General features: G+C 47.8%; 1 protein-coding gene across 2 annotated transcripts in view; it reads right to left on the bottom strand.

Annotated features, from left to right (window-relative positions):
* Positions 1–1048: 1048 nt before the first annotated feature.
* The window catches only part of CEP85 (centrosomal protein 85kDa), a 36179-nt gene continuing 24838 nt past the window's right edge, over positions 1049–12389 (bottom strand). For both annotated transcript variants that reach the window (XM_010830096.1, XM_010830097.1), the window contains 7 exons: positions 10394–10546; positions 10025–10179; positions 8555–8669; positions 7596–7646; positions 4438–4545; positions 3052–3277; positions 1049–2732 (listed from right to left, as the gene is read on the bottom strand). In XM_010830096.1, the coding sequence (XP_010828398.1) occupies positions 2575–2732; positions 3052–3277; positions 4438–4545; positions 7596–7646; positions 8555–8669; positions 10025–10179; positions 10394–10546 (966 nt within the window). In that variant the 3' untranslated portion in view covers positions 1049–2574. The remainder of the gene's footprint in view (positions 2733–3051; positions 3278–4437; positions 4546–7595; positions 7647–8554; positions 8670–10024; positions 10180–10393; positions 10547–12389) is intronic.

Raw genomic sequence — 12389 nt, 5'->3', positions numbered from 1 at the left:
GCCCGTTTCAGCCCTCCCCGGCCTGGGGCTCACAGTGTGAGGCCAGGGAGCGATCTGACGGAAAGGGCGGGGGGAGGGGCTTGGCAGAGGCCGCCTCAGCCTCGCCCAGGTTTGCTGCACCCAACTGGTTGCCCTCCCCCGGGTGCCACGACGCCGCTGCTCAGCTTTGAAGGTTCGGGGCTGTTCTCAGTTCCCCGCCCAGGGAACCTGGCTCCAGTCGAGCATTGTCCTGTGGGCCACCCACACATAGCTAACCCCGAGGGGCACGCCACGACAGTGACAACCCCTCGCTGCGAGTTTTCCCCAGAGCTCCTCTCCCTCCGCTCAGATAGGCAGGTTCAGACAAGGGTGGTGGCCGGAGACAGGGCCACGCCCTCAAAGAGCCAAATGGGGGCCAAGGTGAGAAAGGCTTCTAGCTCTGGACCCGGTGCAGGCAGAGGCTGGCAGTGGGGTTCCCGAGTCTGGCTGGGCCCTTGTTAAAAATCCACAGCTGGTCTGGGGGTGGCCCCAGCCCCACCGGGACTTCATGCTGCATATGACCCTCCAAAAACTTACCACCAGCAAAATGCAGGGAGTACAGTACGAGGCAGCAACCAGCCCAACTTTGGAGACTCAGCTATCTGTCTGGGGTGGGACATGACACCCCTCATAAGTCTCCCCAGGTCCAGGGCCCCAAGAATAACCCAGGAAGACAAGCCTAGCTCCTGGAGGCAAACACAGTGCCCTGCCTTGCTCTGGGGAAGCCACTTCCCTGCAGCAACCCACAGGCAGCAGAGTTCCTTGTCAGGATTACTGAAACTCCATGACAAACTTGCTGTATGACTCAGGGCAGCGTCATGCAATAGAAAGTGCTGTAGGAAGAGATCTTATCCATCTCCACAGACAGAGGAGCAGAAGTGGTAGAGATACAAACATGAGGCTGGACCTGCCAAAGTTCCCTCTTTGCTGCTGTTCGGAGAACTTGGCTAAGCACACAGGCTTTGGCCCTGATAAGCCAAAATGAGGGGTGGAGTATGAATGGCGATGGAAGGCAAGGGAAAACCGAGGAGTCTGTTAAATTTTTATTTTGTAAACAAAATAGGCAATACAAACCAGTTGACATAACAAGGATTCATATAAATAACTGCTTATAAACTTTATGAGGAAAAATACCCGTGAGCATGGTGGCTGGGCTCCCAATTCAGGGTGGAGACCAACAAGGCAGCTTTGATTTTAGCAGGCAGGAGCCCAGAGGCTGAGGGGACAGCTGGGTGGGGATGCTCTGAATGGAGGGTTAAGTCACTCCATAAATAAAACACCAACTTGTAAAAACACTTAAGAAGGAGTCTCATTCAGGCCTGGGAGTGAGGTCCGGGATGCTGCCCTGCTAGCCCAAAGCTTAGCAACCACCTCCCAGTGGCTGGCTCTGGACTCCTGAACTGCTCAGGACTCCCCCTCACACAGCCCTGGCTCCAGATCTAGAGGAAACCTTGAGCTGGCCCAAGAACCAGACACAAACAACTACAAGATGCTCTCTCAACAAAGAGGCAAGAGAAACCAGAAAGCAGAGCTCCAAAGGCCCCAGAGAAACAACTAAAAACACAAACGCTATACCTTGAAGCTGACCTGTACTGGCTACTCTGAACTCTCAAGGAGCCCAGAACAGGAAAGGGAAAGGACCCCCGTCCCCAAACACAAGAGAGGCACAAATCAGAATGCCAGGCCCTGGCCCCAGCCTTGGGGGAAGGGGGTGAGCAGCTTGACAGTGCCTTGTGGTATCAATCCAGAACCATAGAGAAGAGTTTGCACTCAAAGCCCAAGAAGGGGCTACCTGGCCAGCCTGAAAACAAAGGACAAAGGGGCTGTGCTAACTACATGACCAGGGCCCCAAGGGCACGGGGCAGCTCAAGTGGGTCTCCTGTAAATAGGCATGATAGCACAGATGAAGGAGCCCTGGGTATAATCCCCAGGCCCCCAATCCTAGCAAATACTTTGCTAATGAACAGATCACCCTGAGGCATCAGTGAGAATAAGAGCCCTGAGGAAGGAGGAGTGGGCCTGGGCCTAGGAAAGTCCAGAGCCAGCTCAGGCAGGTCCCAGGAAGGCTGGCACAGAGGGCCGGAGGATTCTCAAATGGCTACTGTTACTGGTACTCAGCCTTTCCCGGCCCTTCTAAGGAACTTTGGGCATCAGCATGACCAAGGTACAGAGTGGGAATGAATGTGGATCCATCCCAAAGGATGCGGAAGGGAGTTAAGCAGCCTGTTTGTTTGCCTTTGACATCAGCTTGTTACTGGTAACAGTCTGTGAGGATTTACCTGCAGTTAATTAGTAACTCACCCTAAAAGAGTGAATCAGGATGACAGGATAAATGCAACCCAACAAGGCAAAGCCAGAGTTGGGCAGGACAAACAAGATTCTCTCACCGGCCCTTGGCCCTGTATGCAGGCTCACACCTCCCCCCTCCCACCCCTTCTCTCCGGGAATAGCAGCAGATAGGAGGCAAGAGATTGTCAGGGCAGGACCTGCTGGACGGTGCTCTCAGCAGACCAGATTCTCCCTGGGGGAGCACAGCTTGTCCACCCCCAGCATTCCTCATTGTGTGACACAGTTTTCTCCCATGTCCTGGGCATATCTATCTGACATGGTGGTCCTTAACTCCTCGATGTCACGGCGTAGCTGCTGAACCTCTTCCAGTTTTCTCCTGATTACATCTGGCTTCTGAAAATCTAGTTGAGTCCCTGGGTGCACAGCTGGGGAGGAGAAGAACATTTTGACAGAATATTAATAAGTAAGTCAGAAGACACTTCCATGTGGAGGGGGCAGTGTGGACAGGCAGTACCCTAAGGCCTGTGGTCTTGGAACACGGCACTTTTGACAAAACAGCTAGGGATAATGGGCTAAAAGTCCTGCTGCCTAAGGGCCACTTCTGTTTGTCCTACACCCAGGTACCCATAAGGATGCCTGCTTCCAAAACAGATTTACTGAACATCTAACTGGGAAAGGTAGATAGAGGTGAGAGGAGAATGAAAGCCATTATCTCCTAGGTCCCAGACTAGTCTAAGGACTCACAGTGAATGCCCAGGAGCAGGGAGAGATTGGGGTCGTGGCCCTGGGCCCTCTGGGTCACAATGCTACAGACAGCCTGCAGATCTTGAAGACAACTGGCCAATTCCTGGTGCAGCTCAAATGCCAGCTGAGCTGTGTCTGATGAAGACGGGGACCCTGACTGGGCCTGTCGCAGGTGTTCTTGGAGCGTCAGATTCTTCTCAATGAGGTCCTGATTCTGTACTGAAAGCTGAGCAGATAGACAGGTGAGCACGTTAACTCAGGCCCAGGGAGAAGCAGAGTAACTGCACACGAATGTGGATATACATATATGGTGTGTTGAGGGGAAGCTACGAGACAAAGGCAACGTTTCCCCCTCCCCACTCCTACTAACAGACTTTGCATTGCCCCTTCCCCCATCAATATCAGGCTGTTTCTCCTGCAGGTAGGTTGGGCCCACAGGACCTCAGCACTGGAGAGGAAACTGCACCCCAGCAGACTGAGTCAGCAGCCTCCAGGTTTCTGTTCAGGAACAAGAGAAGATACTCCCGTTCCTCGGAACTCTATCTGAAGCCAGTCCCTCAGCCAACTCTGTTAGCCAGGCTATTAGAGAAGGCTTAACGTGAACTGTGAAATCTGAGGAGACACTGGTTTCAATCTCTCCCTGCCACCCTGACAAAAGTGGCCACCAGCCAGCTTGATCAGTGTGTGTCAGAGGAATAAAGTGGGCAAGAAAGACAACATGACAGCTAGTGGCTACTGGGAAGGTGAAGGCTAGGGGCTAAAGAAGCTGCTGACCTGGAGGACACAGTGCTGAAGAGTGCCCTGCCTTTTCAGCCCTTCACCTCGGTGGAGTCAGGCTTCACTACAGAGACCAGCTCATTCACGTGTATCTGTGTCTCTTTCTCTCCCTTTCCCACAACAGCTTTAACATACTCTCCTTCCCTTCCTACCACTATTCTGTTTTAAAGACAAGGAATAGAGTTCCTCCACTAGTCCCAGCCCTTCACCCACACTGGGCCATATGACCATCTTTGCTCTGGGAGCCTCCTTCCTAGGCACTTGGCCAGTGACCTTGACCGCCCCCTGCTGACAACTCTGTTTACTCCAGGAGGATCACCAAACCTTCAGTCTTCTTGAACCCTTCATCCCCAACCCCACAAACCTGTGGCTGCAAGAAGACAAAATAAGAGAGAATGATTTTCCATATCCAGAATGCATTATTGGGTAATTACAGCCAAAGACAGGCTTAGGACCTTTAATATAAAGGATGATGCAATGTTCCTTCTTACTCCTCCAAAAAAGACTTCTCAAAATGTGGGGGGTCTTGTGGGAGTAGGGATGGGTAGAGTACACAGAGAAATTAGGTTTGTAAAGACAATGCCAAGAGGCCTAGCTGGTGCTGCTCACCTCTTTCACAGCTGTCCGCAGCTGCTGCAGGGCCGTCTCCCTCCTTTGGGCCTCCTCTTTCAGGGCCTGGCTTGTTCCTTCTTCTTGAGCCACTTCCTGTTCTAGGCTCTGAATCCCATGACAAGGAGGGTGGGAGAACACATCAGAGGCAACAAGTCTGGGTCAGACCACATCGCCTCTGGTCTGGACTACATAATAGTAAAGCCCCACCCTGCCTACACACTGCTGCTAAGATTATTTTAGAACAACCCTGATCTGTGACTTTCCATCAAAACCCTTCTCGAGCCCCTGACCATGTACCATCCGAGGTCAGTCTCCTCAGAAAAGCATTCTTTTAACAGGTCAGCCTGGCCTTTACCTACTTCTGTATCTTTACCTCTTTTTACCCTCCACATCACCTCCACTCTAGTCACACAGACTGACTGGCCTTCATCCCCAAAGATTCCAGCGCCAATACTGTTGCTCACTTTTCTTTGCTTTTGCCCAGAATGCCCCTCTGCTCTGTCAGTCACCTGGGAAACTTCCCACCTCAACCTTTCTTCATCTGCAGATCAGATTCAATTAATCCCAACCTTGCCCTGCTACTAATACTCATGGCTCATGAGTACATTTGTTGGCTGTGCACTTGATTCCTCTATTAGACTATAACTTTCTCGACGGCAAGGAATGTCGTTTCAGTTGAGTTCAATTACTGATTGAGCACTCACTACTGACAGGCACTAGGGACACAGAAGACACCACCAGGCATCCCCGTCTCTGAGGAGCTCACAGCCAAATGCCCTTGACAACTGCTGTTTAGTCACAAAGATGTGTTCCACTCTTTTGCCAGCCCATGGACTATAGTCTACCAGGTGCCTCTGTCCATGAGATTTCCCAGGCAAGAATATTGGAGTGGGTTGCCATTTCCTTCTCTAGGGATATTCCCAAACCAGGGATCAAACCTGCGTCTCCCGCACTGGCAGGCGGATTCTTTACCACTGAGCCACCAGGGAAGCATTGTATATTAATAAAATAAATGGATGTAAACATTCACTAGGCTTGACTATCTCTTTAGAGGACTTGAAATCTGTGAACTAAATAGACCCACATGATGGCAATGGTAGAATAGAAACTGCTATTAATATGCAAGAAGTTCCCAAGACACCCTGAAAGTACATTATAGCATAGTATATTAAATGCTTTTGACAGAGATGAGAAGGAGTCGAGGGCACGCTCTCAGTCACCTAATCTAGTTCTGTGTATGTGTGTTTATGTGTATAGGGGTGGTCAGGGTCAGGAGAGGGAGGTATATATAGACTTGTTATCTTTTGCCTCTCATTCTGTTCATTCCAATTTCCCTCTGGTTTTGAAACTGATTTGGACAAATTAAGTATAAATAATATTTCTGAGCTTTTCCATTTTGTTTTAATAAAACATTAAACAGCCAAGGAGAACGTCTCACCACCACAAAAGACCCAAGGTGACCATTTTGAATCCACCTAATTCCAACAAATTCACCTGACATTTTAATTTGTCTTAGAAGTCTCATCATGGGTAAATATACATTTAAAATGTTGTGGAGGGCTTCCCTGGTAGTCCAGTGGTTAAGAATACACTTTGCAATGCAGGGGACACTGGTGCAATCCCTGGTCCAGGAAGATCCCACATGCCTTGGGGCTGGTGAGCAAGCCCCTGTGCCCCAACTACTGAAGCCTGCACACCCTAGAGCCTGTGCTCTGCAACAAGAGGGGCCACTGCAATCAGAAGCCTGCATACTGCAGCTAGAGAGCAGCAACCAGTTGCTCCAACTAGGGAAGGCCCTCTCAAAGCAACAAAGACCTAGCACAGCCAAAAATAAATATTTTAAAAATAAATAAATAAAATGTTGTCAAGAGTTCCAGGAAACATACTTTGAGATCCATTAAAAACTACTAAAATCTTGGGATTTTAAATGGATGTAGGGAATTCCCTGACTGTCCAGTGGTTAGGACTTCCTGCTTTCACTGCCAAGGGCCCATGTTCAATCTCCAACACAGAATTAAGATTCTGCAAGCTGCACAGTGAGATCCAAAATAATAACAGTAATAAAATAAATGGATGTAAACATTCACTAGGCTTGACTATCTCTTTAGAGGACTTGAAATCTGTGAACTAAATAGACCCATGAAGGCAATGGTAGGACTGAGCTTTCAGCTGTTCCTCAGTGGAAGTGCATTTCACCTGTTTTGGTATGAAAGCCTCTTTTAAAATCCAGAGAGAACCTGTACCTAGAATTTCTTGGAGAACCCAATTAAGGACACTCCTACTCTGGTCCAAAATAGAAACCAGGAGTTGTCTTTAATTTCTGCAACAGACTTGCCCTCCAGCCTTGCCTCTCTCCAACTGCCAATCTTCTTCCACACTCAAGTCTGAGCTGCAAACCTGACTACATCACACCCCAACGAAATGCTACGGTAGATTCCCATCACCCACCTAAAGAATAAAAGCTAACTTCACTGGACAGTCCAAGCCCTCCCATAGCCCAGTTCTCCAGCTGCCACCTTACTCAACACGCAAACGACTTACATAAACCCTGCTGTCACATGCCTTCATGTTCCTACCCATGATGTTCCTTCTATCAGAATTTCAATACCATCCTATGCTAGCCTCCTCATTGCCTGGCTAACTCCTCCTCCTTCTTCAAGCCTCATGGTCTCCAGAAACCCTTCCTTGATCTCCCCTACTTTCAATGACTCTTTTATGCTCCCGCAGGGTAATATGGATGCTCTCACTGCACTGTGCTGAATGAAACCCCTTCCCAACAAGATTGTAGGCCACAAGCACTGATTTGGTCTCATGCTTGTACCCCTGGATGTGTGCTAAGTCACTTCAATTGTGTCTGACTCTTTGCAATTCTATGGACCACCTGCCAGGCTCCTCTGTCCATGTGATTCTCCAGACAAGAAGACTAGAGTGTGCTGCCACGCCCTCCTCCAGGGGATCTTCCTCACCCAGGGATCGAACCTGTGTCTCTTACATCTCCTGCACTGGCAGGCAGGTTCTTTACCACTAGCACCACCTGAGAAGCCCGAAGCTGGTACTCTTAACACCGAGTAAATCGCAGGGCAAAGAATAGGGTTGGCTGAATTCTAGAAATTCCATCAAGTCCTGCCCATCATGTCCCAAGGATTCCAGCTCACCTGTACTTGTGAGTGCAACTGATCAATCTTCTGCTGTTGCCTCTCCACAATCTGAAAGGCAAAGTTATCAAGGACGATTGCAAGCACATGCTAATAGTGGGGCCAGATGGCAAGAGGCTGCACTAAGATCTGCAGTTTGACTATTATCACAACTGGCTACAGCCAATTAATAGTGAGAACAGAGTGAAAACAAGAAATATAAACCAGACTCCCTATCCTGGCTACTTAGCGTCACAGTCCTGTGCTCCAGCAGAGGTTTAAACAAAGAGGAACACAACGCGGAGGACCTATGACTACCATGGGGAAGTCAGGTGGAGAGAGACCCCTTCACCCTGATGACTGTCGGCCAGTAGAATCAACTTCATATACAGCCAGTGTACCTTCTGGTTCTTTGGTAGAGGACATAACTGAAAATTCAGTTTAACGAAGCCAGTCCTGTTCAGGGCTATGACAGTTTTTCACTAATAGCTTTGGTCCCACTGTTCAAGGAGGGAACCTAAACAGGTCCAGTGTCCTGTCCTATGAGACCCCAGGTACTCTCTGAACCGTTTCTGGGTCTTTTTTGCTGACCTTCAAACAAGTCTCTCTGGTAGGTCCTGGGCTCCTTCTTCTATGCTGAATTAGGGCCACCTCACTGGCTAACACTCTGCTCAATGCAAGAGGTTCTGTAGAGGGCCTGAGTCATGAAGGAAGTGTACCAAGCTTCAGTGCACCATTTTGGTACATCTAAGTTTGGATATTCAAAGGCATGCCCTTCCCTAACTTTGCTTGTCAGTACTAAAGATGGCTATCTAAAATGTGAATTTATTATGCAGGCATGGCTTCTAGGAAAAGAAAGGAAAAACTCTGGGTAACAGATGCTAGGGGGCTTAGGGCCAGAAATTCATGGTTCTCTACCAAAACCCAATCTTCTGCTTCCTCTAAGCCTACCCCCTTACGGCCTGGACGCCCTCAGTCACCTTTCGAAGGGAATCACATTCCTTCTGCCAAGACTCCATTTCCACTTGGGGACCTTGTCCTTGTTGAGCTGGACCATCTCCACCGGCATCTTCCACACACTGCTTATCTTGCAGGCTGAAAGACAGTAGCCTCTTCAAGAACTCTAAATCAGAGAGATGTGGCTTTGATTCCTGATACTGCTATTTACTGGGCAAGAGAAGTAGGCCCTTCCAAGCCATAGCTGGGGATAATTGCTTAGGTCTGTTTAAAGTAGGGAATGCCACACAGAAGCTGCTTGCTCAGTCTATGTTAGTTCCCTTCCCTAGAGGTCAGCACCTATACAATGTGCCAGCAATTCTTTACCTACCCAAGGCATCTTTATGCTTAGATATTTAAAAGTAAACATTCATCACATGTATTTAAATGACAAAAGTCACACATATAGGATAGAGAAATTTTAGAAAATACAGAAAAACACAAAAAGTCCTTTTTTCTTTGCACACCCAGTCTGGGACAGACCCAACTTTGTCCCCTAACCACAATCACTTTCATCATGGGCCATATGCTGAGATAAACAACAGGGTTACTGTGGTTGAATGTGGGATGAGAAATCCAATCCATCCCATTAAAAACTGGATTTGGTCCAAGAGGCTGTTGAAACACAGCCACGACATTTTCAGAAACTGCTATTAATATGGAATAAGTTCCCAAGACACCCTGAGAGTACATTATAGCATCTTGTTTTGTTCTCAGAATCTGCTGTGTCAATTGAGAGCAATCCCTAGGGCTAAGGAGAAGTAACAGATGCTCCTGGTAGCCTTCACAAGATTCACCATGTGGATAACCCTCAGTCATCAGCACCAGGATCTACTTCTGCAAATACAGATAATCACTTTCCAAAGTGCTCCCATTCATTCAACACATACATATTCAAGAACTATTACCCAATACTATTATGATGCCAGGCACTGGGTTGGATCTTTCCAAAGGACAGTGGAAAACCCCACTGCACCACTATACCACTCACATTCCATCTCAAAGACACAGTCCCTGCTCATAAACAGTTTTCCTATTACTTACAATCCAAAGAAAACAAAGCTCAGAGAAGTAAAGTGAGTTGCCCAAAGTCAAACAAGCAGTGAGTAGGGTAGCCAGGACCAGAACCTAGCTCTCTGCTTCTTTTTAAACCCCTCAGGGATATTTGGAGAAGACAATGGCAGCCCACTCCAATACTCTTGCCTGGAAAATCCCATGGGCAGAGGAGCCTGGTAGGCTGCAGTCCAGGGAGTAGCTAAGAGTCGGACATGACTGAGCGACTTCACTTTCACTTTTCACTTTCATGCATTGGAGAAGGAAATGGCAACCCACTCCAGTGTTCTTGCCTGGAGAATCCCAGGGACGGGGGAGCTTGGTGGGCTGCCGTCTTTGGGGTGGCACAGAGTCGGACACGACTGAGGCGACTTAGCAGCAGCAGCAGCAGGGATATTTACCTATGTTGGGTGGAGGAGAAGTCAGCTTCCCTCTGTCTCAGGCTTTCCAGTTGAACCTCCTTTTCTCTGCAGGCTGCCTGGGTCTCCTCCAGCAACCTCTCCAGCTCAGTCACTCTCTCCTGCAGCTCTGTGCTCTTCAACTCAGAATCCTTAAGCTGAGAGACAAGATTCCATGCTTAGGTCAACAAGCAGGGAAGACTTTAGGTATATTTCGAAAACTTTGCAGTTCAGTTGTGATGTGAGTCTGGACCTGACTCCTTTGGGATTTTCCTTTCAGGACACCACAAGGTCACTGCATGCAGCAAAGGTTGAGAAAGCCCCTACCACCACCCCCAACTTGCCCCAGGTATGCTTGGTCATTGCTGCTACCTGCTGGCTCTGTTTCTGATGATCTTCCAGAGTGGGCAGGTCAGCCAGGTAGCGCTCCAAAGTCTCAATACGCTGCTGCTTCTCCCGGTTCTGCTCGGATTCCTTCTGACATTTCTTTTTCAAATTATTAATATGTTTATCACGACCCTTGACCTATTGGAAAGAAATGTTAAGAATCCTTCTCCACTGACCCCTCTACCATCTTGAACGTTAACTATTTTCTTATAAGTGAACACTGTCTTTGACCTTAGGACTATAACTGTTTTCTACTACCATGAAGGCAGGAAGTTGAATAAACTTTGCCATTGGCGATTAGGACATAAAATGCAGAGTTATCACAACCAGAACTTTCCGTTCAAGGGCAAGGAAGAGGGGATTCTTGGGCAGTTTTCAAAACCTGGTAGCTCTACTGTATAATAAAAGAATTTCTCTGGTATTTGTTCAAGTTCCTGGAGGTAACTTCTAAACTCTTAGAATATCCCAAATAATAAATATGTCTTTGTTATTCACAGTGGACCAGTTCAGTTCAGTTGTAAAGAGTCGGACACGACTAAGCATCCGACTCTTTGCGACCCCATGCAATGCAGCATGCCAGGCTTCCCTGTCCATCACCAACTCCCGGAGTTCACCCAAACTCATGTCCATCGAGTCGGTGATGTCATCCAACCATCTCATCCTCTGTTGTCCCCGTCTCCTCCTGCCCTCAATCTTTCCCAGCAACAGGGTCTTTTCAAATGAGTCAGCTCTTCGCATCAGGTGGCCAAAGTATTGGAGCTTCAGCTTCAACATCAGTCCTTCCAATGAACACCCAGGACTGATCTCCTTTAGGATGGACTGGTTGGATCTCCTTGCAGTCCAAGGGACTCTCAAGAGTCTCCAACACCATAGTTCAAAAGCATTAATTCATCTGTGCTCAGCCTTCTTTATAGTCCAACTCTCACATCCATACATGCCCACTGGAAAAACCATAGCCTTGAGTAGATGAACCTTTGTTGGCAAATTAATGTCTGCTTCTTAATATGCTATCTAGGTTGGTCATAACTTTCCTTCCAAGGAGTAAGCATCTTTTAATTTCATGGCTGCAATCACCATCTGCAGTGATTTTGGAGCCCAAAAAATAAAGTCAGCCACTGTTTCCCCATCTATTTCCCATGAAGTGAAGGGACCAGATGCCATGATCTTAGTTTTTTGAATGTTGAGCTTTAAGCCAACTTTTTCACTCTCCTCTTTCACTTTCATCAAGAGGCTCTTTAGTTCTTTGCTTTCTGCCCTAAGGGTGGTGTCATCTGCATATCTGAGGTTATTGTTATTTCTCCTGGCAATCTTGATTCCAGCTTGTGCTTCCTCCAGCCCAGCGTTTCTCATAATGTACTCTGCATATAAGTTAAATAAGCTGGGTGACAATATACAGGCTTGACATACTCCTTTTCTTATTTGGAACCAGTCTGTTGTTCCATGTCCAGTTCTAACTGTTGCTTCCTGACCTGCATACAGGTTTCTCAAGAGGCAGGTCAGGTGGTCTGGTATTCCCATCTCTTTCAGAATTTTCCACAGTTGATTGTGATCCACACAGTCAAAGGCTTTGGCATAGTCAATAAAGCAGAAATAGATGTTTTCCTGGAACTCTGGTTCCTCTGCCTTTTCTAAAACCAGCTTGAACATCTGGAAGTTCATGGTTCACGTATTGCTGAAGACTTGCTTGGAGAATTCTGAGCATTACTTTACTAGCGTGTGAGATGAGTGCAATTGTGGCGGTAGTTTGAGCATTCTTTGGCGTTGCCTTTCTTTGGGATTGGAATGAAAACTGACCTTTTCCAGTCCTGTGGCCACTGCTGAGTTTTCCAAATTTGCTGGCATATTGAGTGCAGCATTTTCACAGCATCGTCTTTCAGGATTTGAAATAGCTCAACTGGGATTTCATCACCTCCACTAGCTTTGTTCGTAGTGATGCTTCCTAAGGCCTACTTGACTTCACATTCCAAGATGTCTGGCTCTA

This window comes from Bison bison, unplaced genomic scaffold (genome assembly GCF_000754665.1).
Source record: "Bison bison bison isolate TAMUID 2011002044 unplaced genomic scaffold, Bison_UMD1.0 scf7180017864516, whole genome shotgun sequence".
Taxonomy (NCBI): Eukaryota; Metazoa; Chordata; class Mammalia; order Artiodactyla; family Bovidae; genus Bison; species Bison bison.
This window is presented reverse-complemented; position numbering and strand designations above follow the sequence as displayed.